At 33.6% G+C, this 25,318-nt stretch overlaps 2 protein-coding genes across 2 annotated transcripts; both read left to right on the forward strand.

The window, feature by feature from the left end:
• Positions 1–7,418: 7,418 nt before the first annotated feature.
• LOC132189719 (putative sucrose-phosphate synthase 1) lies at positions 7,419–14,940 on the forward strand. Its single transcript, XM_059604497.2, has 13 exons — positions 7,419–7,795; positions 7,898–7,987; positions 8,566–8,807; positions 9,035–9,098; positions 9,248–9,946; positions 10,077–10,193; positions 10,366–10,497; positions 10,670–10,846; positions 11,424–11,477; positions 11,564–11,626; positions 11,727–12,683; positions 12,959–13,086; positions 14,245–14,940. The coding sequence occupies exons 1-13, from the start codon at positions 7,610–7,612 to the stop codon at positions 14,516–14,518; spliced, it is 3,183 nt and encodes a 1,060-aa protein (XP_059460480.2). The 5' UTR covers positions 7,419–7,609; the 3' UTR covers positions 14,519–14,940.
• A 2,795-nt stretch (positions 14,941–17,735) lies between these two features.
• Positions 17,736–20,710, forward strand: LOC132189604 (Exostosin family protein). Its single transcript, XM_088510623.1, has 4 exons — positions 17,736–17,758; positions 18,107–18,262; positions 19,588–19,942; positions 20,048–20,710. The coding sequence occupies exons 2-4, from the start codon at positions 18,129–18,131 to the stop codon at positions 20,708–20,710; spliced, it is 1,152 nt and encodes a 383-aa protein (XP_088366749.1). The 5' UTR covers positions 17,736–17,758; positions 18,107–18,128.
• Positions 20,711–25,318: the final 4,608 nt, after the last annotated feature.

Genomic DNA, 25,318 nt, shown 5'->3' on the forward strand with positions numbered 1-25,318 from the left:
ATATGATTAAACTATTACTTCTTTTTGGAGTTTGGATTAAAAGTTTTGTTTGGAAAGAAGAAAAGTAATTTATTCTTTTCTTTTGCTTCCTTCCTTTCGTTCTTTCTTTCTTTCTTTTCCTTCAAGTTTCTTCAGATTCTTATGGAAAATTGTATCAGATTATTCAGAAATATGTAAAAGAACCCACGTCCATTTTTTTGTTGATCAGTCTTTGTCGAATTTGATCCTATAGCTAATTATTTTCATTTAGCATAAATATGTTTAGTCATGATAAAGAGAACTCCAAGCCTTCATTCCAAGTCACTCGGAATGCTTCGGATATTATTGCGTGTAATCTTTTGCTCTTATGGTTTAAACATTTTATTTTTTTTCTTTTAAAGCTTCATTTTTTATTACAGGTGGATTTTATAAAGACAAAAATGGTACTTCAGTTAAAAATCCATCTAAAGCTTAACGGAACGCCACGTCAGTACCAATTAAATGTTGTCACGTGTCATGTAATTGATTTTTTAAAGAAAATATTTTTAAAAAAAATTAAAGTTATATTTTTTTCAAAAAAAAAAAAAAAACCGGAAAAAAGAAAACCCAAAGAAAGAAAAGACCAAATCAGAATCCAAAGTACTTTAGAAAACAGGGAAGCAACCAGAAACAGAGCACAAAGAAAGAATTTTTTTTTTTTTTTTTCTTTTTTCCGTGGTCAATATCGAAATAAGCGTGAAGAAACCGACCAGATTGGAGGTGGCTCCTTGGGGATGGCCAAAGGGGGTGGCTACGGCCACACCTAATTTTTTTATTTTTTTTTAATAAAACTTTTTTAATCTTTTTAAAAAAATATTTTCTTAAAAAAATTAATTATATGACACGTAGCGACATTTGATTGGTGTTGACGTTGCGTTCCGTTAAATTTTGGACAAAATTTTAACGGAGGTACCATTTCTGTCTTTATGAAAACCACATGTACCTATAATAAAAATGAAACCCTAAAAAGAAAAAAATAAAGTGTTTAAACCCTAGGGGACAAAATAGTATTTAACTCTAATAATAATAATAAAAAAAAAATGGGGTGATTCAAAAACAACTCCAAGAGTATATTGGCCACCCAAAAACAGTTAGGAGTGAATCGACCATCTCGAAACTTATAGGGGTACAAGTACTTAGTTAATAATAAATAATAATATTTTTTAAAAAATTACTAAAAAAGGCCTTTTAATTTAAAATTTATATTTCTCAAACGCAATTTCGAATTGACTCTGTCTAAAGGACATTGAAAATGTGTCGTCCATCACATGATGTCTCTATCCCCAAGAGTTAATTGGGTAGACTCATACTATAAATGACTTCTCATGCAACCACAATTAGAGTTAGGGATTGCACAACCCTCGCACACACGGCGTAATCATTTGAAAGACCATAGAGTAAGAGAAGAAGATAGAGCTTAATAAAAATTATTTTGGAAAAAGAACTTTTATGTTTTAAGATATAAAAAAAAAATAACAGTAATAATAATAATAATAAAATTAAAAAAAGAAGAAGAAAAGCTTAAGAAATTCCAAAAGAATTCCCACGAGAAAGAGATTTTTTTTGCTATTAAAGCATTGGGATTCAGAATTATTTTATTTTCCTATAAAAGTTCCCAAAAAGAAAAAGAGTTTTATTATTCAAGTCACCTTATTTTCTAGAGAAGGAAGAGTTTTTTTTTTTTTTTTTTTTTTTTAATGATGACATTTCATAAATTCTTATATATATATATATATATATATATATAGTGATACAAGAAGAACTTTTAACATTACTACCGGAAGGAAAGCGTGAAAAGAAATAAATAGAAGAAAATAGAAAAAGCTCAGTGAGTATAGATTTGGAACCATCAGGATATGAATACCCAAGCCCACCTCATTTTTCGTCTATTTTTTAATTAGCACCCATCGGGCCAACCCACCAAAACATTGGTACCTGTTTCTGTTGGTACCTTCAGTCCTCCAAAATTCCCAACTGTTACTTCCCAAAAAAGATAAAGAGGAAAATGCAAAAAATAAAAATAAAAATAGAATTCAAATATCTTTTTGACAAAATTTTATTCTAAATTGAATTGAAATAAATTCCTCTCATGTGCATGAAAATCACGTATTTAGCCACCTAGGGCCCAACAAGCCTTCAGAGCCCATTCAATGTGCAAGCCCTACTAAAACGAAACCCAGGCAAGACTCAATTGGCCCAGCCCGATACATAGTCCAATAAGCTTAGGACTCTCCCAGCTTCTCAAGTAAGCTTTCACGATTTGCCATAACACTGTGTCAACACGAGACATGTGTAGGGAAAACAACTCGGGCACACATATCCACGCCAACAAGGCCAAATCGCATGATCCATGATCTTAGGATCATAGTCTCCTAAGATCGTGGAACCACCAATAGTCCATATCCTTTCATCAGCGCTATATAGCAGATAAAGATATGAGACTTATAATAAGGGGTGATAACCACCACTTGATACCTATAAAAAGAAAGCTCCAATTCATAATTTGGTAATCGCAATTTCTCTCTTAAGCTCTCATTGGAGCTATCCCTTGCTAGCACTCTTATCTTATTGTTCTTTTTTTTGCAGTCCGACGATTCTTCGAACATTTTGTCACTCGACAATCCAACAATTCCTTGGGCATCTCATTACTTGGTAATTTGATTGTTTCTCGGACATTGTGATAGCAGCGTACCACATCATCTCTCGAAAAACTGTCATCAACATATTAAAAGAAAAACATTTTTCTTTGAGTGGTGATTTTTGGCACACCGGCGTGCCAAAAATCACTACTCATTTTCTTGTATTCCAACCACGTATACAAAGAAGCCAACCAATCTTGTAAATCAAGTTATGATTGAATATTAGTTTTATTATTTTTTAATTTATATGAATCAAGTTGATTAGATTAGATTAACACGTAACTAATCACATGATAAGACGTAAGTCACTTGGCATGTTTTCCAACTCCAAGAATAATGGCTTTTTCTTCTAATGGAATATATTAGATCTCATAAAACTAAAAAATTGAGAACACGCGAGAACATGTCACATTTGTTGTGGCAAATTTGTTTACGCGACATTACCCCTGTTTATATTCTATGTAAAGAATAAATTTAAGGGCTTAAAAGTCAAATTTAAAAACCGATAAAAATAAATAACAAAAAGGGAAACATGTAAGAATATAACATGCCCTATTCTTTATAATTGAATAGTAAATTTATTCCTCTTTGAAAAGTAACTATACAAATCAATAAAAGTGCTGGACATCTTGATGTTATTCCTCTTTTGACATGCACATGATCTCTCATGGTGATGGCTTTGCCCAATATTCTTTCCCCCTTATCTTTGATCTTCTACACTTCTTAGGGATTTGATATCTCACGCGAATCAATCTGTTGAGCCCTTTTTTGATTCCTATTACACAATTACCTACTTATTCTATTTGATGATTAGAAGGCTCAAGTGCGTGACATCCCTGTCATAGCAATACTAGTTCAGTTCAATTTGTTAATGTGTTTTGAAGCAGTGGCGAAATCATTAATTGTTTGGATTACCTTGTGACCCATCCATGGGCCGGTCATGGGTCACGACCATACTTGTCAATTTGGCCGTGACCTAGCGTGGGTTGCGACAAACCCACAACGGGTCTAGCTGTGACCTAGCTGTGGTCACGACCAAATCCATGGCGGGGTCTAGTTGTGACCCCTTTGACCCATGGCAGTGAGTCGCCTTATGACTCTTTTTTTTTTTTTTTTTTTTAAAAAAAAGTTTATTGTATTTTGGTATTTTTTATAGCCTCGATTAGGATTTAATGCCAAACTCTAACGAAAGGAGTACATTGCATCAAATTAGAAATTTGAAGGGGTGAAATTGAGAGTTTTTGAACTTTAAAATGGGTCATTTCAAAATGCATAGTAACTTTGGAGGGTTTTGTGAAGTTTTCATTAATTTTTCTAATAATTTACTCACCCCACATAATTGGAATAATGTTACAAGTCACTTTTGTATCACTTTAAGAATGACGTGACTTCTAAAATTACCATTAACTTTGTCATTGATCATTATTGAATTTTGATCAAATAATAATTTTAAAAGCCACCTCATTCTTAGAGTGATTTATAGAATTACTCACATAATTGGTCAAAGCTTATTAGTCAACTTGTAAAAAACTATATTATGAAAAATCTTGAACGAGACTTGCATTTTAAGAAATCTAGAAGTATAATATTTTTGTTAGAATTTCATTATGGTTCTTACTCATTCGATTCAAAATCAAAATCTTAATCTCATATTCTCATCACATCACAAACATAATAACATAATTCATAAATTACAAGCAAAATAAATTTAGTACAATCTATAGGTATGTAGAGGCACAGAGCTAGAAGTGACAAGTTCAACCAAATAAGAAACTAATGGTACATTTGGAATTGCGATTTCATAAGAATAATTTGCGTTTTTAAAAGATATTGAAAAACGTAAAGTGTTTGACATTGCGATTTAAAAAACATTTAATATATATATATATATATATATATATATATATATATATATATATATATATATATAAGAGCAGGCTAAGGGGTGCTTATTTGAAAAAGCGTGAATTTAAACAAAAATCATGATTTCGCATAACAAATATTTGATAACAAAATTTTTTTAACATGTTTTACCAAACGCTTTTACGATTTTAAAAACACAATTTTTAAAAACTTAATTTTTAAAATCGCGTTTATTAAAACCACAATCTCAAACGGACCATAAGTTTCATGTTTCATTAAAAGCCAATGGATAAAACCAATTGAATATGGCATTTCCGGCTTTTCATGTGGGAAGAGGGGGAAAGGTAAAAGAAAAATTTTATGGGGGACAAAAAAAATTATTTTGGGTGGACAAATTTATAAAAAATATAAATTTGAAGAACAATTTTAAAACTTTTGGGAGGGACTGCATCAAGTGGGTTTGCCCCTAGTTCAACATGACATTCTATATTTTAATGACTGATCCGATAATTACTAATATGGACTGTTATATTAGCTTGTGAACTTTATAAGTAAGATACACTATTACCCTATGGGTGGAGAACAATCTGAAAATTGCCACCGAAACCGGCCCCCATTGAAGGGCGGTTTGAATGACCATTTGCTCGTAACAATCCAAGAAATCTATTTGTAAAGGCGAAATGAAAATAATTGACATGATAAGTGTCATATGGACCATCATGTTAGCTTATAAAGAACTTATACTAACAATATTCTTGAAGAATAATCCAAAAAACATATGATTAAATGGAGAAATCATAAATAAAAAAGCAAGATGTATCTCTTAAGCCTCTTTCCCCTTTTTATCAACTAGGAACCCTAGGTATCAATATGCAAGTGGAACACAAGTCGATGAATCCATGAGCCATGATATTGCCATATTTGTCTTGATAATACAGTAAATCAGGATCAGTGGCTGTTTCGTATGCAGGTGTTGGTTTTTGATGAATCCCGGAACTTGAATAACCATCTCAAATATTTTTTTTTTGCAAAATTATTAATAATTCTGCGAAAAAAAACTAATATTTAATATAATATTTTAAATATTGGCAACAATGATAATAATGAATATGTAAGTTTAAAAAATATTCGGTAACCTTTTCCTTATTCAATAAGAAAAAAAAATTGAAAAATATTAGAATAAGAATAAGAAATGTACGTTATTCTCTACCCGTTCAAGCTTTATTATTATTTTTTTTTAACAAACATCCCAAACGGAAACCAGGGGAACAAAAGACCCTTTTAGAGCATCTCTAGCAGTATTAGCTATTTTACCCAGTGAAAAAGTATAACTCTTTACTTTAGCTATTGCTTTTTCACTACACACTGAAAGTGATTCTCTATTTCATTCTCTACTTGCTTTAAAGTATTATTTCTCATTCTTTTTTTATTATATTATTGCCAACACTTAATTAAAGGGAAAAACAAACACATATATAGAAATCATTCATAAAAACAAAAATAAACACATATGCAGAACATTCATCTCACATGCAGGTAGTAATTTCATATTTAAAAAAAGAGCAATATTAGCTAAAAGAGAGAGGGGGTGGATCATTTCCAATACAAATGGGGATGAAAAGACGGAGAAACAGTTGATATTAGGAATGGAACCCAGGTGAATTCTTATCACAACCCAATATGCCACGTGATGAGCGCAAAAGTTAACACTTCTATAAATTTTTCTAGCCTCCTAAGTACTAGAGGCCGGAAGAAGTAACAAAGTTGTGTGATTGATGGATGTTGCAGGGCTGTGATAGCCAAAGAGTACCTTTCAATAATGAAATTCTTGAGCTTCAAAAGAGGTTGCCTATAAGGCAGCAAGAAGAGCTGCTAGAGGTTCACCATACCAAAGTTGGGATCACATAGAGGACTAATATGTGAGATGGCTTTGATAATCACCCGTTCAAGCTTTAGATAAAAAAGAAAAATTGCTCAATTGGTTCCCTTAGTTTGTGGTTGTGACAAATAGCTCACTGATATTTAAAAATTTATTATATAGTCTCGGGGTAAGAAAAAAAAAAAAGGTCACTACTGATAAAAAAGATGACAAAATTCGTTAATGGGTTATATCACAATCAATTATATTGTGACATGTGTTATTTACAATAAAATATTTAAAACTAAAAAAAAAAAAAAAAAAAAAAGGTGGTCAATCCACACTCTTTGGCTACTATTAGGGAGTGGTAGAGCCACCTCATGGCCATTGGAAGTAGCTCAACCACCCGCAAATGGCCCAAAAATAACTTGAAGGTAGCCGGACCACCTTCATAGTTATTGGGAATGGTTCGGAACCCCCACCCAATTGACAAAGGGAGTGGCTCAACTACTCCCTTCATTTATATATAATGTGTCGATATGATTAGGGTTAATGTGACTCATTAACGAATTTTGTCAACTTTTTAATGTTAAGGATCAATTGGGTTTTTATTTTTTTTATTTTTTATTTTTTATTACCCCATATGGTGTTTAGCTAATTTAAAAACCCATGAAGCCATTTGTCACAACTTGAAACCACGTAAACCAATTTAACCATTTTCCCTATAAAAAAAAATCATTTCTGGTTTATTTTTAAAAAACAATGTTAAAAAGAAAATTCCTATCTTTGTTATATTTTCTCAAAATGACGTGTTTTTCAAAAATATTATTAAATTTATAATAAATTATTATTAAATTTTAATTTAATAATAATTTAAAAGTCAAATCAATTTTTGGAAGGATACCAAACAGACACGAGTGTTCATTTTATATTTAAAAGTTTCGTCGCATTCACGTTACTGCGGTGTGGAGGAAAGAAAGTAAGCGGTGAGAATATCGAATCCCAAGAAAGTGAAAGTTCTTTCGAGAGAAATCGATCGCTTAATAAGAATATGAATTTCTCTGATGCCACCTCTCCCTCCTAACTAAACTACCAAGTCCTCCACTCTCACTCGCATCTTACGTACGTGTAAATGAGAATCACAGCGCCATAACCGTCTCTCTGACTCTCTCTGTGCGTGTACAAAAGTCTCGCATTGTGGCTCTGAGAACAGAGATAGAGGCTTTGGGAAATGGCGGGAAATGACTGGATAAACAGCTATCTGGAGGCGATCCTCGACGTTGGGCCGGGCCTCGGCGACGCCAAGAAGTCGTCGCTGTTGCTCCGAGAGCGAGGCCATTTCAGCCCCACCCGCTACTTCGTCGAGGAGGTCATCACCGGCTTCGATGAGACCGATCTCCACCGCTCCTGGCTCCGAGTACCTTCTCTTTCTATAATTTTCTCTTTCTAAATGTTTTTGCATGCTCTTTCGTTTTTGCATTGTTTGATTTTGATTTCGCTTGGTTTTCCATTGCTTGAGGCCGCGGCGACGAGGAGTCCGCAGGAGAGGAATACGAGATTGGAGAACATGTGCTGGCGGATTTGGAATTTGGTTCGCAAGAAGAAGCAGGTAGTTGAGTTCCTCCATTTTTTTTTTTTTTTTTAAAATTTGAAACGGTTCCATCACGATCACCATGCGAATCACTTTTTTAGTATGTTTTAATCTGGAAATTTCACTGCTTGATCAGTGTGGTGGTTGATAATTGACTACGATTGTCTTTTATATGTTTAAATTCGAAAATTTGAAAAGTTGCACTTTTTGTTTTTATGGTTTTCCACTATTACCCGTGCATAAATGTGTGCTTGACTGAGCTGTTTGAAGTTTTACTGAATGATTATGCTAATTTTGGGAGATGAATGCTCGATGATTGTTACAATTTATTCTTAATTTTGGAGTAATTTGATGAGTGATTGTGCTGTTTGAGATTTTGAATACGTTAAGTTTCATGGTCGCGAAAAAGTCTATTGATCATCTGGATCCAATTTCTCTTTAGTTGTTTTCCTGATCGCTTACTTTATGTTTTGAACTAAAAACAGAGGATATGAAAACGTTTCCTTACAGAAAATGTAGAAAGGGAACTTCACAATATGTGACTTACATTACTTGTGCATTTTTAATATTTTGTGCTGATGATGATTCTTGATTAGCTTGAGGGAGAGGAAGCTCACCGCACAGCTAAACGCCGTATTGAACGGGAAAGAGGCCGTAGAGACGCGACGGCTGATATGTCGGAAGACTTGTCTGAAGGAGAAAAAGGAGATGTGGTTAGTGATATTTCGGCTCATGGTGATAGCACTAAAGGAAGGATGCCTAGGATCAATTCCGTTGATGTGATGGAGAACTGGGCCAATCAGCACAAGGAGAAGAAACTCTACATTGTCTTAATAAGGCATGAACTAAATTTCTTTTTCTTGCCTTAACTCTTTATAAAGTTTTATGGGGTTGTATTAACTTCTTATAAGGCTTTAAGGGGGCGTATTCTGAAAGCCGTTTTTTGTTTATAGAAATAGACACAAATTTAGTTCTGATATTTGAAAGAAAAAGCTTATGATATTTCTGCCATTCATGATGGTGTTTAGTTTTTTTTTTTTTTTTTAACAAACAGTATTTATGCAGCCTTCATGGCCTGATACGAGGTGAAAACATGGAGCTTGGTCGTGATTCTGATACAGGGGGCCAGGTAACTTTTTGGCAACAACATTTTATTTGCAAAATAATTTTTTATGTGCTTTTGCAGTTATTCAATGATATGTAAGGACATCCATCTATGAGAACTGCAAAATGACCTATTACTTATGTGGAGTTGGAATGATGTTTCCTTATTCCCAGGTCAAGTACGTGGTAGAACTTGCAAGGGCCTTAGGTACAATGCCAGGTGTTTACCGGGTGGACTTGCTGACAAGACAAATATCAGCTCCAGATGTAGATTGGAGTTATGGTGAACCAACAGAAATGTTGAATACAAGAAACTCTGAGAATTCAATGCAGGAGCTTGGGGAAAGTGGTGGGGCATATATAATCCGTATACCATTTGGCCCGAAAGATAAATATATTCCTAAAGAACAACTTTGGCCATACATTCCTGAGTTTGTTGATGGTGCACTCTACCACATCCTACAGATGTCCAAAGTTCTGGGTGAGCAAATTGGTGGCGGGCAACCAGTCTGGCCTGTTGCAATTCATGGACATTATGCAGATGCAGGTGACTCTGCTGCTCTTCTGTCTGGAGCTTTAAATGTACCTATGCTTTTTACCGGCCACTCACTAGGCCGAGATAAGCTTGAACAACTTTTAAAGCAAGGACGGCAATCAAGAGAAGAGATTAATTTGACATACAAAATAATGCGGCGGATAGAAGCTGAGGAGCTATCTCTTGATGCCTCTGAAATTGTTATAACAAGCACTAGACAGGAGATAGAAGAGCAATGGCGCCTTTATGATGGTTTTGATCCTGTACTAGAACGCAAACTGAGAGTAAGGATAAGAAGGGGTGTGAGCTGTCACGGCAGGTTTATGCCTCGCATGGTTGTAAGTGTTAAGATACTGCTTCAATGTTCATTATTAAACTTAAGAGGATTCTTTCTGCATCTAAAGCAAGTTTGATTTGGTTTCACTAACTTGCTATTACTTTTATTTAAAATGCCATATCATTGTCCAGGTAATTCCTCCTGGAATGGAATTTCACCATATTGTTCCACATGATGGTGATACGGATGGGGATGTGGAAAGAAATGACGATGATCCTGCTTCTCCTGACCCACCGATTTGGTCCGAGGTTATGACTAGTCTTTCTTCACCATTGTTTGGTTTGTGGTTGTGTGAGAACCTATAAATTGCCACCCCTTTTTATTTTGATTGTCCTACAGCAAATAATTTGTCGAGAAATATTTTCTTGGTGCAGTAGGAATTTTAATTGTAATATTAATCCTGGTGATTTGATTTGGCAGATTATGCGTTTCTTTTCCAATCCACGCAAGCCTATGATACTTGCACTTGCCAGAGCAGACCCTAAAAAGAATATTACAACTTTAGTCAAAGCATTTGGAGAATGCCGCCCATTGAGGGAGCTTGCTAACCTTGTCTGTTGTAATCCTTGAATGCACCTGCCTCTACATAGATTTTGATTTTTCTGACCAATTGAAAAGGCTTTATCTTTCAGTTTTTTCCCCTGTTTTTTCCTCAAGATGTCTCAAGTGCAAGTTGTATCCCAATGGTTTAACTTCTTTTTTTTTTTTTTAAATGTTGTTGCAGACATTAATAATGGGAAACCGTGAAGATATTGATGAAATGTCTAGCACAAATGCATCTGTGCTTCTTTCAATTCTTAAGCTGATTGACAAATATGATCTGTATGGGCAAGTGGCATATCCTAAACACCACAAGCAGTCTGATGTTCCTGACATTTATCGTCTAGCAGCAAAAACAAAGGTACTGTTTCTAATCTCGAATTGATGATCGATTTTTCAAATTGTTGTGAGAGTGGGATTGAACTGGTTAAAGTGCGTGAAGAAAAATATATTGTCATACAATGTGGTTTAATTAGCATCATTCAGTGGTGTCTTCATTTTGATATATAATTTCCCCTTGGCTCTGGTGGCTATCTTTTGTTTTTGCCGTCTAATTTCTGTATAGAATTGTGAAAGTCACTGTCGATTCTCTTTATGAGAAGTATTACCGCAAAAAGACGGCTCAAGTAAGTAGGACACCCTGCATTAATGTATTAGGGCATAGCAGAAGTATTGTAATCTGTACCTTGGGTATATTGAAATTTTTGTTGTATTGGAAATGTTGAGGGTTAAATAACAATCTATTATATTAGCAAGAGAGCTGATTAATGGGTTAAATAACAATTTTATATATTAGCAAGAGTGCTCATTAATTCAAGTCCTCTACTTTGTTTCTCTCTCACTTGAAGTTATTAATCTTTTCACCGTATTTATTTGGCTCACATTTCTCTAGTACTTGTGTTGTTTGACCTATCATTTCTATTATTTTGTTTTTGTAGGGTGTTTTCATCAATCCAGCTTTCATTGAGCCATTTGGGCTTACTTTAATTGAGGTGCTTGTCTTTATTTTTTTCAGAACACTTTTACGTTGTGGGTGTTGTTAAATACAAAATCCAACACTTGCTCCACTTCTGTGCAGGCCGCAGCTTATGGTTTGCCAATTGTTGCCACAAAAAATGGGGGTCCAGTGGATATTCATAGGGTGTGTCCATTGGTGGAGCCTTCCTATTACTTAGAAGGAATATCACATTTTTTTATTGGTTCATTCTAGCTAAATTATACTGATGATGGGCTTATTACAGGTTCTTGACAACGGTCTACTTGTTGATCCCCATGATCAGCAGTGTATTGCCGATGCTCTTCTGAAGCTTGTTTCAGACAAGCAACTTTGGGCGAGATGCCGACAGAATGGACTGAAAAATATTCACCTTTTCTCATGGCCTGAGCATTGTAAGACATACTTATCTCGAATAGTCAGTTGCAGACCGAGGCAACCACAATGGCAAAGAAGTGAGTCTGACTTTGAAAATTCAGAATCGGATTCACCTGGTGACTCCTTGAGAGATATACATGATATATCTTTAAACTTGAAGCTTTCATTGGATGGCGAGAAAAATGAAGGCGGTTCCACTCTTGATAATGTTTTAGATACTGAAGAAAATGCTCTTGAGGGAAAGAGTAGAGCAGAAAATGCTATTTTGACATTGTCCAAGGGTATTATAGGAGACACACAAAAGACTGAGTCCACGAGAAAAGCAGACAATAATGTTGGCACTAGTAAATTTCCGTTACTGAGAAGGAGGAAGTATATTTTCGTAATTGCCGTGGATTGTGATACAACCTCAGATCTTCTTGAAATTATTGCAACAGTTGTTGAGGTAGCAGGGAAGGACGGGGATGCAGGATCCATAGGGTTCATATTGTCAACGGCCTTGACCATATCTGACATGCACTCTCTTTTGGTCTCAGGAGGCATAAGCCCATCAGAATTTGATGCTTTTATCTGTAACAGTGGTGGTGAGCTCTATTATCCATCGTCAAGCTCTGAGGACAGCCCTTCTGGGCTTCCCTTTGTAGTCGACTCTGATTATCGTTCACACACTGAATACCGATGGGGTGGAGAAGGTTTGAGGAAGACTTTGGTCCGTTGGGCTGCTTCTATCAGTGACAGAAAGGGAGAAGAAGGACAAATTGTTACTGAAGATGAATCAGGATCGTCTACGCATTGCTTTGCATTTAAAGCGAAAGACCTGTCATTGGTAATATTTCTTATATATATATATTTCTTATGTCAAAGGACTTGGGGCAAAAGTTGTGTTATCCCCTAGCCAGCCTCTCTCTCTCTCTCTCTCTCTCTCTCTCTCTCTCACACAAACACACACACACACAGATATAGGGTGACGTCACACACTAAGTTTTTAAAGCAATTTATTTTTAGCTGGAATTTTTTTTTAATATGTCATGAGGGTAGTTGCTCACTGATGCTTGTTTTTGTAATTTTCAAATTGTTTTAGTAACTACTTTTCCATCACAGATCCCCCCAGTTAAGGAACTCCGAAAATTGATGAGAATTCAGGCTCTCCGATGCCACGTTATATATAGTCAAAATGGTTCAAAGCTGAATGTAATCCCTGTGTTGGCTTCCAGAATTCAAGCCCTCAGGTATACATGCGGAGGTTTCCTGTTTTTTAAATTTTTTCCAGCTCTCCTAGCTTCTCTGCTGTTTTTTCTTCTTTTTCCTTGGCACTTTATCTTATCTAATAGTTGTTCGCAAATCCACTTTATATTATCTAATAGTTGTTTGCAAAATCATATTGAAGAATGCAATGCATATTTTAGTAGTTAACTGTTCAGTACATATTATGAAATGCAAAAGTTTCAAAAGCATAAAGGCAGGTCAGAAATCAAATAAAGAGGTGCTGCTAATTTATAATACTCACTCAAAGGCCCCAAGAGGAATTGGCATAATTTTCATCAATGCTCGGGCATTTGAATTAGATTTGCACACGTGTAGCTCTCATGGGGCGTTACCAGTGTCCTCGATCACCAGCCTTGATTTGTGGTATAAATTGTTGGTTGCTAAATGATTTGTCCATGACATGAGTATAGGTGACTTGGGTTTTTTAGATTTATGAGCCGCTGAGGTAAATGGTATAAAATAAAAAGTAAATGCAAGTTGGACGAAATTAAAGGTGTTACCAGTTTTGAGTACAGAATGAGAATAAATATAGCAGAAATATAGTGGACCAAGGCTGTTAGAGGTGATTAATTGCCCATGTTCAGGAGAAAATATAACCCATGGCAAAATTGACTGGCAAGTATAGGGTTTGAGTAGCTGAATTTTAGTTGTCTTCAGAAGTCTTTGTTTAGTTGAGCAAGGCCTTCAATCCTGATCCAAACTACCAATATAGGTAAAATCCCAATCTTCAGCACAGCCTAAAAAATTATGGGTCTATAGGCAGGTTTACATATGTATTTTTGAAGAGGTTTTAGCTTTGAGTTGTTGAGCAATATTGGGGGGATTCTATTAGCTGAATCATCATAATCCTTATGAAAGTTATTCCAGAAGCTCTCAAATTTTGATCTCTACAATTATACTCTGCCTTAAGGTCCACTATATATATAATTTCATCTCAAGATTCTTGTAGCAAAAAGTGAGCCACTTGCTTACTCGTAGCTTTTTCAATTTTATGAACTCTGTTTGAAGTTACCCTATTTTGATTTACCTAGAATTTTGGTTTGTGATTAATAATGGAAAATCATCTGTGTCTAGTCTCTCTTATATGACTCTTTGATATTTTTTTTTATACCAATATCCAGGTATCTGTATGTCCGCTGGGGCATGGACCTGTCAAATACTGTGGTCTTTGTGGGAGAATCTGGGGACACGGATTATGAGGGATTGCTTGGCGGCGTCCATAAAACACTGTTATTGAAGGGAGTTGGTACCGGCGCTCAAATGCTCCACGCCAACAGAAATTATCCTCTAGAACATGTTTTGCCATCTGACAGTCCCAATGTTGTTCAAGCTGAGGGATGCAACAGCCACGACATTAGAGTGTCATTGGAGAAACTAGGGGTTCTCAAGGGATAGAATATTCCAGCTTATGAGCTCCCGGTGCGTTGGAGCCTATAATTTTGCACTGAATGTCTGGCTGTTTATTATATTCGTGGTTTGGCTTTTGCTGTCATCTTCATACCCACACCCTTCCTTTCAAAATCTTCTCATTTCGGAAACTTTCTACCAAATGAGTATTTTGTTCGGGGGGCCGGGGGGTGTGGGTTTCTCATGAAGTATGGCGTGTGTGTCCGGTATGCCCAAGACGCAAGCTGGAGTGTCAGATTAGCAATTGGGGACACCCCTAGCTTGCATCATGTGCACAGGAACATGACACAAACCAAAGCCTTCCTTGTGATCCGTTGTCTAATCTTTATTCCATCACCCTTCGGCCGTGTTTCCTTTCTTGCCTAAAACTTTGGTACTTTAATCGTAACATGTTCTACAAAGTTGTAACAGGGGCAAGGTGGGTTTTTTTGGTTTGTCTTTTGTATTTTAATTCTTCTTTTATATATGGTATTAAAAAAAAAAAAAAAAAAATTGTGCGTTTGTATAATTGCTCTTCGCGTCTGATCTAGATGTATGTGAAGGCTTGATTTACATGTGAATGTTAATGGAAGTGCGGTTGTGATGAAACTATTTTCATTGCCTTCATTCAATTATAAAGCAATTTATTTGTATAAAACATATATATATGTAGTGGCCGTCGTTGCATCTTCTTCAAGAGAAGTTAGGCGACTCTTGACTGGACACCATACTTTCCCAGCAGGAACACCTAACAGTACAGTGAGTAGTGAGGCTTTTTGGTCACTACATATGGTGATATGATACTGCAACAATTAGGTACGGGAATCTACATATGGAGGTGTCAAGGCGGTTAGTAGATTTTACTAACCGCAACCGCTAACCGCCTAGCGGTTAACCGCCGGTTAACGGTTAGTGAAATAGATAACCGCCTGTTAATCGCTTTTTCAAAATTAGGCTTTTTGAACGTTTTTTGGGCTTTATTTATTTATTTATTGTATTTTTAGTGTGTTCTTGGGCCCAATTGCTATAAAAAGAGCCCATATTGAAAAATAAAAAATATTTGACCCAAAATTTACATTTACTTGTACTTTAAAAAAATTTCCTTAAATATTAAATCATAACCAGCTAACCTTTTTTTTTTTTTTTTTTTTTTTTAAAAAAAAAAAAAAACAAATTAAAAAAAAATTCAACACAACATATAAAAAAAAGTTCAGAATTCAAACAACTGTCACAACATATAATGATAATATATTAATACTTAAATTGTGTTTATAAGTAACACATTGGTCATTATTTAATCCAATGTCAATTACTTAATTTGATATTATACGAATCATATCATCATTGTACATTAATAATATGATTCACTTGAAGTCTTGAATAAAGTATTTGAATTGTCATTTAATCATATGATTAAGTATTAGTATTATACATTTATAATATTATTCATATGCATATGTAGACTTATATAGACTTATAAGTTTATAACATATATTGAAAATAAGTCTCTAGATATTTAATTGTTGTATTAGTATGAATTGGTATACTTACGAGTTATGTCATATTATATATGTATAATTTGTTATTATATAATCAAATGATTTAGTGATCAATTGATCATGTGATATACTTATATAAATTATAGTGATAATATATTAATACTCAAATTGTGATTTAATTATTTTAAAAAAAAATTGTGATTTAATGATCAAGTGATTATATGATATAATCATATAAATTATAGTGATAATATATTAATACTCAAATTGTGATTTAATTATTTTTTAAAAAAATTATAATTTAATGATCAAGTGATTATGTTATATGTATAAATATTTTTATAATTATAATTATAAAAAGGCGGTTAGCAGTTACGGTTAGTAAACCCAATAACCGCTAACAGTTAACCGCTAGGCGGTTATAGTGGTTAGGCGGTTAGCGGTTAATATAGTTAAGCGGTTAGCGATTGGCGGTTATAGCGGTTAGCGAAACCGTCCGCATTGACACCCCTACATATGGTGATGGTCTGTCGGCTTAGTCCTACAATAGCAAGGTACCTTTCACTTGGAGGATGTTGGAGCAGTTTTTAGGTTTTACCCCTCGAGGTCGTGGCTCGGTTTCTGTCAAATTGTTGTTGATTAACTTGTCAAATGTATATTCCTTGAAAGTACGGAAAATTTTGTTATTGGGCAATGAATCAGGATCTCCTATAATTCTCTTTGCCTTTTGATTATATATGGAAACTCAATCCTTAGGCCTGGAAAGAATAAACGTGATTCTCATGGACAAATAGGGGAGCGCTTCTCTGTGCGAGTTGATTTTGTCTGCCATCCACGTATGGGAATTCGTTTAGTGTTGATTCTAGTTTGATGTTGTTACTTTCCAATATATTTTGGGTTTTAGCTTGCCATTTCTTGTTATCATTTCCTTCTTTGCTGAAATTTGTTGGCGCCTTTTGTTGATTGAATGCCTCTATCGTCTAATCTCGTTCCTTTTCAAGCGTTGGCTTGTGATTCATTCGAATAGAAGACATTGTTGCTTCTATTATTTTCTATCACGCTATCAGCTGGCTAAATCAATTTTGTAGGGAATTTCTCGAACACTAATTTAATCAAGTAGGTGGTCTCTCACAATTGTTTGCTAAGAGAATTGACAATCGCAGAAAGTCTCTAATTATAGGGGATCCATCTCAATCTTTGGCCAATACCCTAATACGTAAATTAAATTGTGATAAGAAGCAAGATTTAATATTGTTGTATTTAATGGTGTAGATAATGTTATGTGATATATATTGGCACACCATTTAAAAAAATTTAAATAATCATGTGGCCTCATTTATCCAACAACATTAATTAAATCCTAACCAAGAGAATTGGAGGGTAAGATAAGGAGTTTAATATACACCCATATGCACCTAATTAGTGATCATGCATGATCATAACAGTAGGGTCAGATTATTTAGCCGCTTGATGTGCATGCATTCGTTTTTATTTTGAAAATCTTGGTATGTTATCAGGTTGGATTCCAATTACCAATGGGTTCACATAAAAATAGGAAATAAATCACACTACTGAAGCTCATCTACAACAACTTCATCTTTATCTTCCCTCACGTAACATCCTACTATAGCAGAAGAAGAAGATATCCTACTTTGACATTCAAATTAACCCTAATCACCATCACCAAAAGAAGAACTTTATCACTTCCTCAAAAACCCTAATCACCATCACCAACAGAAGAAAGAGAAGAGAAGAGAAGAGAAGAGAAGAACTTTGTATATGTAGACATGGGTGAATTGAGTAGCGCCATCCCATTTTTGATATACCCTTCTCTCTTTCTCATCCTCTTCTTCTCCTTCATCAACCATCACTTCCACTTCTTTTCACCTCCTTGGCTTTCACTTTCCAATCACACTCAGGGTTCAGGAGATTTCTACAATGGAAGAAGAAGCAGAAACACCACCGTAAGTGAGAAACTGAGATAAAATGAAGAAGAGACAAAAGAAGATAATTAATTAAAGCTATGTCGTTTTTCTTTTGTTGGCTTAATTTGTTTACATTGTTGTTTATTATAATGTAATGTACAGTTGCATGCAATGAGTCGTTCTGAGAGAATAGAAATGGAATTGGGAAGAGCTCGGTCGGCAATAAGGCAAGCAGGTCGATCACGAACATATGGCTCCTACACCAAGGAGGATGTAGAGGATTTTTTCCCCAGAGGGTCACTCTACATAAACCCTTATGCCTTTTATCAGTTAAGATTTTTCCCCTTCTTAATTATCTCTTTAATTAGTAAAATGCATCCAATCGATCAGGATCCTGGTTGGGTAGACGACAACTGACAATGTTTGGGGAAATTTAGGATGTTAGCAGCTGGTTAATCAAGTGACTTGAAAGTCAAAGAGATATATCTTGTTATTGTTGGTTCAAAAGGTTCACATCAATTATATATCATGGGTGGTCTCAACCAACTAGGATTACCATTAAGATCCAGAGATATTTGGAGTGCCTCATTGAAATAGGATTTGACTTTTCTTGCCTACTTCTCTTAGCCTGCAATTTTCTGCACTCTACCTGTAATCTCATGATCTGGTGAAGGTATTGTTTATAAGTTCTATTCTTAGTTTCCTTCTAGGAAATTTTAGGTATTCTTCGGGTGTTCTTCTTGTGTCGTTATTCTGGTCCTAGGTGAATATTATTTTATAAAAATCAAGTGAGAGAAATAAGAACAACTTTTCTTTTTTATTTATTTTTTTATTTTATAAAATAATATCTACCTAGGATTATATATGGGGACACAAGAAAAGAGTACCTCGCATTCCCCTTTCTGGAATAGTTCTTTATGTATGTACTTGTTATCTGTCACAATCTTTAGATTCTTTATTTTTATGCCCTAGAGTCTAGACCAGGAAATCGCCTTTAATTAAGATGATCCCCCTATTGAGCATTTAATGATAAATCCTAATAGCATGGAAATAAGATCCTCTCCAAAATGGAGAAACTATTTTATAGTTTGGATTAAATTTTACCGTATCTACACATATATACATGATATCACATTATTTAAAAAATTTAAATTACCTTACAATGTAAACAATATATATATACACAGTTAGATTTTATAGTGAAATGGAGAGGATTATGTTTCTATTCTCACAGCCAATCTTGATCAAGTTCTTCTATTCTCTTTCTTCTTTTGGTGATGGTGATTAGGGTTTTGACGAAGTGATAATAGTGAAGGGTCTCAACTCCTTTTGAATGCCAAAGTAGTATATATATCTTCATTTACTATATATAGTTAGAATCAAATTTTTGTTAAACCGCCCGTTATCTCAAGAGCTTAAGTTTATATATATATATATATATATATATATATATGTATATATAAAAGGTTATATAATCATTTAATTAATATATAATTAACTTTCTTTTTTTAAGTGTGGACTCAAAATTCATTTTTCAACAAATGAGGTCTTACACTTAGAATATTTAACTACCCTAAAATATTTCATAATGCAATATATATATATGATGAATAACATTAATAATTAATTGTTTGATGTGCATGATGATGATCAGGAGCCATAGAGAGATGTTGAAGCGATTCAAAGTGTGGGCATACAAGGAAGGAGAGCTGCCCCTCTTTCACTATGGGCCAATGAGCAGCATATACTCAATTGAAGGGCATTTCATTGAAGAATTGGAAAGTGGAAAGAGTTCATTTGCTGCCAAGAACCCTGACGAGGCTACTGCATTTTTTCTTCCCATTAGTGTTGTCAATATCATCCAATTCGTCTATAGGCCTTACGTCAATTATTCCCGTCTACGTCTTCAGAACATTGTCAAGGACTACATTTCATCCATATCAAAGAAATACCCTTATTGGAATCGAAGCAGCGGCGCTGACCATTTTTTCGTTTCTTGTCATGACTGGGTACGCCCTATTCATCTCAATTACGAGTATTACAGTTTTTACTACAAATTATTTACAAATTAACAAAAATAAATAAATAATTAGTTTCATGTGATCATATTCCAGGCACCGTGTGTTTCAGAAACCGACCCTAAGCTTTACAAACACTTCATTAGGGTTCTCTGCAACGCAAACTCTTCAGAGGGGTTTCAACCGGTGAGAGACGTCTCCTTACCTGAAGTTCAAGTCCACGGAAACGTATTGCACCCACTAAGCCTTGGCCAGCCCCTGAAAAACCGTTCGGTCTTTGCCTTTTTCGCCGGCCATGATCACGGGTATGTAAGGAAGATGCTATTTAGGCACTGGAAAGACAAAGACACGGATATCCAAGTGCACGATTATCTCCCTAAGACCGCAAATTACTCAGAGTTAATGGGACAAAGCAGGTTTTGCTTGTGCCCTAGTGGGTACGAAGTTGCAAGCCCTAGGGTGGTCGACTCTATACATGCCGGATGTGTCCCGGTGATCATATCCGATAACTATGTGCTGCCATTCAGTGATGTTCTCAATTGGAGCCAATTTTCGGTTCATATTCCGGTTGCAAAGATACCCGAAATTAAGAAAATTTTGCAAGAAATTCCGGATGATGAGTATTTAGCAAAGCAAAAGAGGGTTATCCAGGTGCAAAAGCATTTTGTGCTCAATAGGCCAGCTAAGCCATATGATTTAATTCACATGATCATGCATTCAGTGTGGCTCAGGAGGCTTAATATGAGGTACCCATCGTGATGGTAGCTTCAATTAAGGTTGTTATGTACAATATTTATAGGTACGTGTAAAATATATAATAATTAACTCATATGAAAAGAGATAGCATTGCATGTATTTGAAAGTTTATTTTGGTGAATAATTTGCGCTTTAATTGTTGTTATGAAATAATATTATTTCGATTTTTGATGCCTAGTTGTTGCCTTTAAATTTGTATTTGCCTCGTAAAAGAAAATTCGAGTATTTAAAACTTCATTTTAGAAATTTGACACATTATGTAAAAACACCAAATACAATATAGATGAAAATGTAAACTATATCTATATCTTTAATTGAAGAGAAATCAATACCATAGACTTTTCCATTCATTCTAACCTGCACCCGAAACCAACACAGGTAGGTAGGTAGAGAATACATAGGGAGCGAGACAACTCTCTTTAAGGAACTCGGCAAAATAGTCCCATAACTTCGAGAGAAGGGAGTGCCTCCTCACAAAGGAGGTCGTAGTGACCAGGCTTCACTACAAAAATTGTGAGAATTTTTGACTAGAGGTTTTTGACGTGTAGTTTTTGACGTTTAACAACGGTTAAAAGGGAATTCCAGATTTTTGACATATCTACAGTGACACGTCAAAAAAAAAAAATTTTGATGTGTCAGTTTTGACACGTCAAAAAATGTACGTGTTTTTTTTTTTACGTGTCACGCCGTTTGACACGTCAAAAAATATATATTATTATTATTTTAATAAAAAATAATTACAATATTCCAATTCCTGATATTCCAATATAGAAAATCCACATACTTCTAATCCAATATTATTCCATAATCCAATACAATCCATAATCCACATACATAACTAACAATATCCATAATCCAATTCAATACATAATCTAATTCAATCCAATCCATAATCCACATACATAATACACATCCACAATCCAATCCAATCCATAATCCACATACATAATACACATCCACAATCCAATCCAATCCATAATCCACATACATAATACACATCCATAATCCACATATATAATCCAATCCAATACATAATACACATCCATAATCCACATACATAATCCAATACATAATCCAATCCAATCTATAATTCACATACATAATATACATCCATAATCTACATACATAATCAAATCCAATACATAATCCACATCCATAATCTAATCCATAATCCACATACATAATCCAATATATAATCCAATCCAATCCATAATCCACATACATAATACACATCCATAATCCATTTACATAATCCGATCCATAATCCACATACATAATCCAATCAAATCCATAATTCACATCCATAATACACATCCATAATCTACATACATAATTCAATCCAATACCTAATCCAATCCAATCCAATTCAATCCATAATCCACACACATAATCCAATCCAATACATAATCAAATCCATAGGAACCTAATACATAATCCAATCTCTAATACATAATCCACCAAAAACATCTAACTAGAATGAGCCATTTGAAAATGCTAATAGGATTGTGAATTTCACATGCAACATTTCACAGCAAGTTTCTAATATAGCTACTAATAGTTTCAGCCCACCCATTAGCAATCACAAGAACATACTATAAGGTTCAAAGAATATATATATATCCAACACAACTTCATTAAACAAAATTCAATATCCAATATATATATCTAACACAACACAACTTCATTAATAATATATATCCAATATCCAATAATATATAGCCAACACATACTTCATTAAACAAAATTACAACACACATACTACATTCCAACACAACACATAACAAAACATATATATACATCGAAAACACGTTCTAACACAAGACAAAATAAATATACAATAAAACACATATGAACTATCTACTAGAAATAAGTTTCAATTAGTCTCAACAAACCTATAGTTTGATCTAACTATATATAAAACAATAAACAGTAGTATGTATACAAATCCGGCGGGTGGCGCTGCTTATTACAGCACACCTTACATGAGCAGTGAATTTTTCCATCAGAGATTGTACAGTTCCTAACTGCAAACTCCACGAATGATCTACACCCATCTATGTATTCCCTTGTACCCCTAGACTTTGTCATCCAACTCTTGTCCATAGCTTTAGTTATTGTAACCTTAACCGAATAAAATAAATCTAAGTTAGTTAGATGTTATTTTTTTTTTTCTTTTGTGTATTTGTTTAAGTACATTGTTTCAAATTTTTGTATATTTTTAACAAATGAACACATACATTAAGTATTAATTATAACATCTATATAATCAAAATTTGCAAAACCTAAACAAAATTAAGGTCCAAATTTAAAAACATTTGACATGCCACATGGGGAACCTAGATAAAATATATGTGGCTATCTTATTTGCTGCAAATTTTTTGTTTTCGTTTTTTATGACATTTACATAATCTAAAGTTGTAAGACCTAAATTAATTATTTTGTTATATATGGGGACCCTAAAAAAATTAGATATACCTAGCTAGGTTAAATGTTGGTTTTCTTTTGTCCGCTTATTATAACATTATGCATTTGTATGGAAAGCGTACATAAAACAAATCAAGCAACCTATGTTAGTTGTTTCTTACTTTCTTTTTTCGATCTTAGCATTTACATACTTATTATAAATTTACAAAATCTAATAATAAATTAACGACCAAAGTAGATATGCATTTCTTATTTGTATATATATATTTTTTTGTTACGACAATGTGCAAAAGAAAAACCTACACAAATATGGGTCTAAATGTAAATGCAAAATCCTATACAAAAAACTAATTTCAAACTATGAGGGCACGTAATTTTGCATGCATGCAAGCAAATACATTAAACAATATTTTCACCATATACAAAACATATATGTCAAACAAGTAATATAACATAACATAAATCTTAAGCAAATAAATTAATTAGCTAACATGTAAAAAGAATTTAATTTGCTAATATAATTAACTACATCAACAATATATAATAATATACTGTAGTACTATAAATAGCATATTTATACAATTTATATATTAATTTATATAAATAAATGCATAGAAAATAAATAAATTAGTTTATATATATATATAATTTTTGAGAATTGATCGGGAAAGGCTTGGTCGCCCGAGGGAGCAGCGGCGGTGACGGACACCGGTGAGAGAGAGAAGTACTACCGAGGGAGAGAGAGAACCACCGAGAGAGAGAGAGAGAGACAACGCGCGTGATCAAAAAAGGCCTAGAGAACGGCCGGGCTGAGAGAGAGCACGTGGGTGAGAGAGATGCTGCAGAGGGCTGATGGAGGAAAAAAAATGGCAGATGAAAATGGGTCTGGCTTGAGTTGCGCGGGGGAGAGAAAGAAAGAGAGGGAAGAAGGAAGAAGGAAAGAAGAAAGAAAGAAAAAAAGAAAAAAAGAAAAGAAAGGGAAGGCGCAGCTGGCGGGCGCGCCTTCCTGAGGACACTTTTTGACGTGCCACATGTGGCATGTCAAGAGTTTTTGACGTGCCACATGGAACTCTTTTAAATTTAATTTAATATTTTTTTTGGTAAGAATTTAAATTTAAATTTTAAAACTATACAATTTTAATTTATACCATTATTTATTATATCAATTTTTTCTCTTATATAACACATTATCCATACAATATACTTAAAACTAATTAGATAATAAATAAATTAATATTCTAAACGTACAAATAATAAAATTCATTTGTTTAATTAATATTACTAGCTAGAATAATTTATGCAAGAGAATTTCATATCATATATATATATATATATATATATATATATATATATATGTGAATGAAATGTTTGATTCATATGCATGTAATAATATTAATTGTACAATAGTATATGATTATAATACTAGCTAATTGGCATGCATGTGATATATATAATAGTATGATTAGCATGTACATACACACACACACACACACATATATATACACACACGCATACATATATACCAAGTAATTTATACTAATATGATAAATTATAATTTTCCTATCCAATCAAAATATAATTTTTTATGCCAATTAACATTAATTGTTTTTTAATACATATTTTTTTATATCAAAATTAAAATTAATTTTGATATATATATATATAAACTTAATATTTTTCATGGCACGTCAAAAACTTATAATAATAATTAGATATATTATATTATTTAAATTATTATAAATTATATTTCTATTAAAATTATATTTACTCTATCATATAATTTATATTAAAATTATATTTATTCTATCATATAATTTTTTCCTCTTATATAACACATTATCCAATTACAATTAATTAGAGAATAAATAAATTAATATTCTAGATGTATAGATAATTAGATGTATCCACTGACCGATCACATATATTGTGTTTGCCGAGTTCATGTGAGGTTTGCAAGTCTTATAAAATAAATGTATCAAGTATGTTTTATATATTTTTTAAAAAATAATATGGCTAGCTATCATATTAATATTACTAGACTGATCGATTTATGCATGATAATATATATATATATATATATATATATATATATATATATATATATATATGATGTTCAGATTAATATTAATGAAATGATTGAATTATATGCTTGCATGTAATAATTATATTAATTGGTATACAATATAT

The sequence above is a fragment of the Corylus avellana genome, chromosome 9, assembly GCF_965113065.1.
Source record: "Corylus avellana chromosome 9, dhCorAvel1.hap1.2, whole genome shotgun sequence".
In the NCBI taxonomy this organism is placed as follows: domain Eukaryota; kingdom Viridiplantae; phylum Streptophyta; class Magnoliopsida; order Fagales; family Betulaceae; genus Corylus; species Corylus avellana.

What these genes read in the sequence shown, in the direction of transcription:
- LOC132189719 (XM_059604497.2), top strand. Translation starts at nt 7,610, where the DNA reads ATGGCGGGAAATGACTGGATAAACAGCTATCTGGAGGCGATCCTCGAC. An exon ending in GTCTAGCAGCAAAAACAAAG is followed by an intron (nt 10,847 to 11,423) that starts GTACTGTTTCTA and finishes TTGTTTTTGTAG; the next exon opens with GGTGTTTTCATCAATCCAGC. An exon ending in GTCCAGTGGATATTCATAGG is followed by an intron (nt 11,627 to 11,726) that starts GTGTGTCCATTG and finishes GGCTTATTACAG; the next exon opens with GTTCTTGACAACGGTCTACT.
- LOC132189604 (XM_088510623.1), top strand. Translation starts at nt 18,129, where the DNA reads ATGGAATTGGGAAGAGCTCGGTCGGCAATAAGGCAAGCAGGTCGATCA. An exon ending in AACCCTTATGCCTTTTATCA is followed by an intron (nt 18,263 to 19,587) that starts GTTAAGATTTTT and finishes GATGATGATCAG; the next exon opens with GAGCCATAGAGAGATGTTGA. An exon ending in TCGTTTCTTGTCATGACTGG is followed by an intron (nt 19,943 to 20,047) that starts GTACGCCCTATT and finishes ATCATATTCCAG; the next exon opens with GCACCGTGTGTTTCAGAAAC.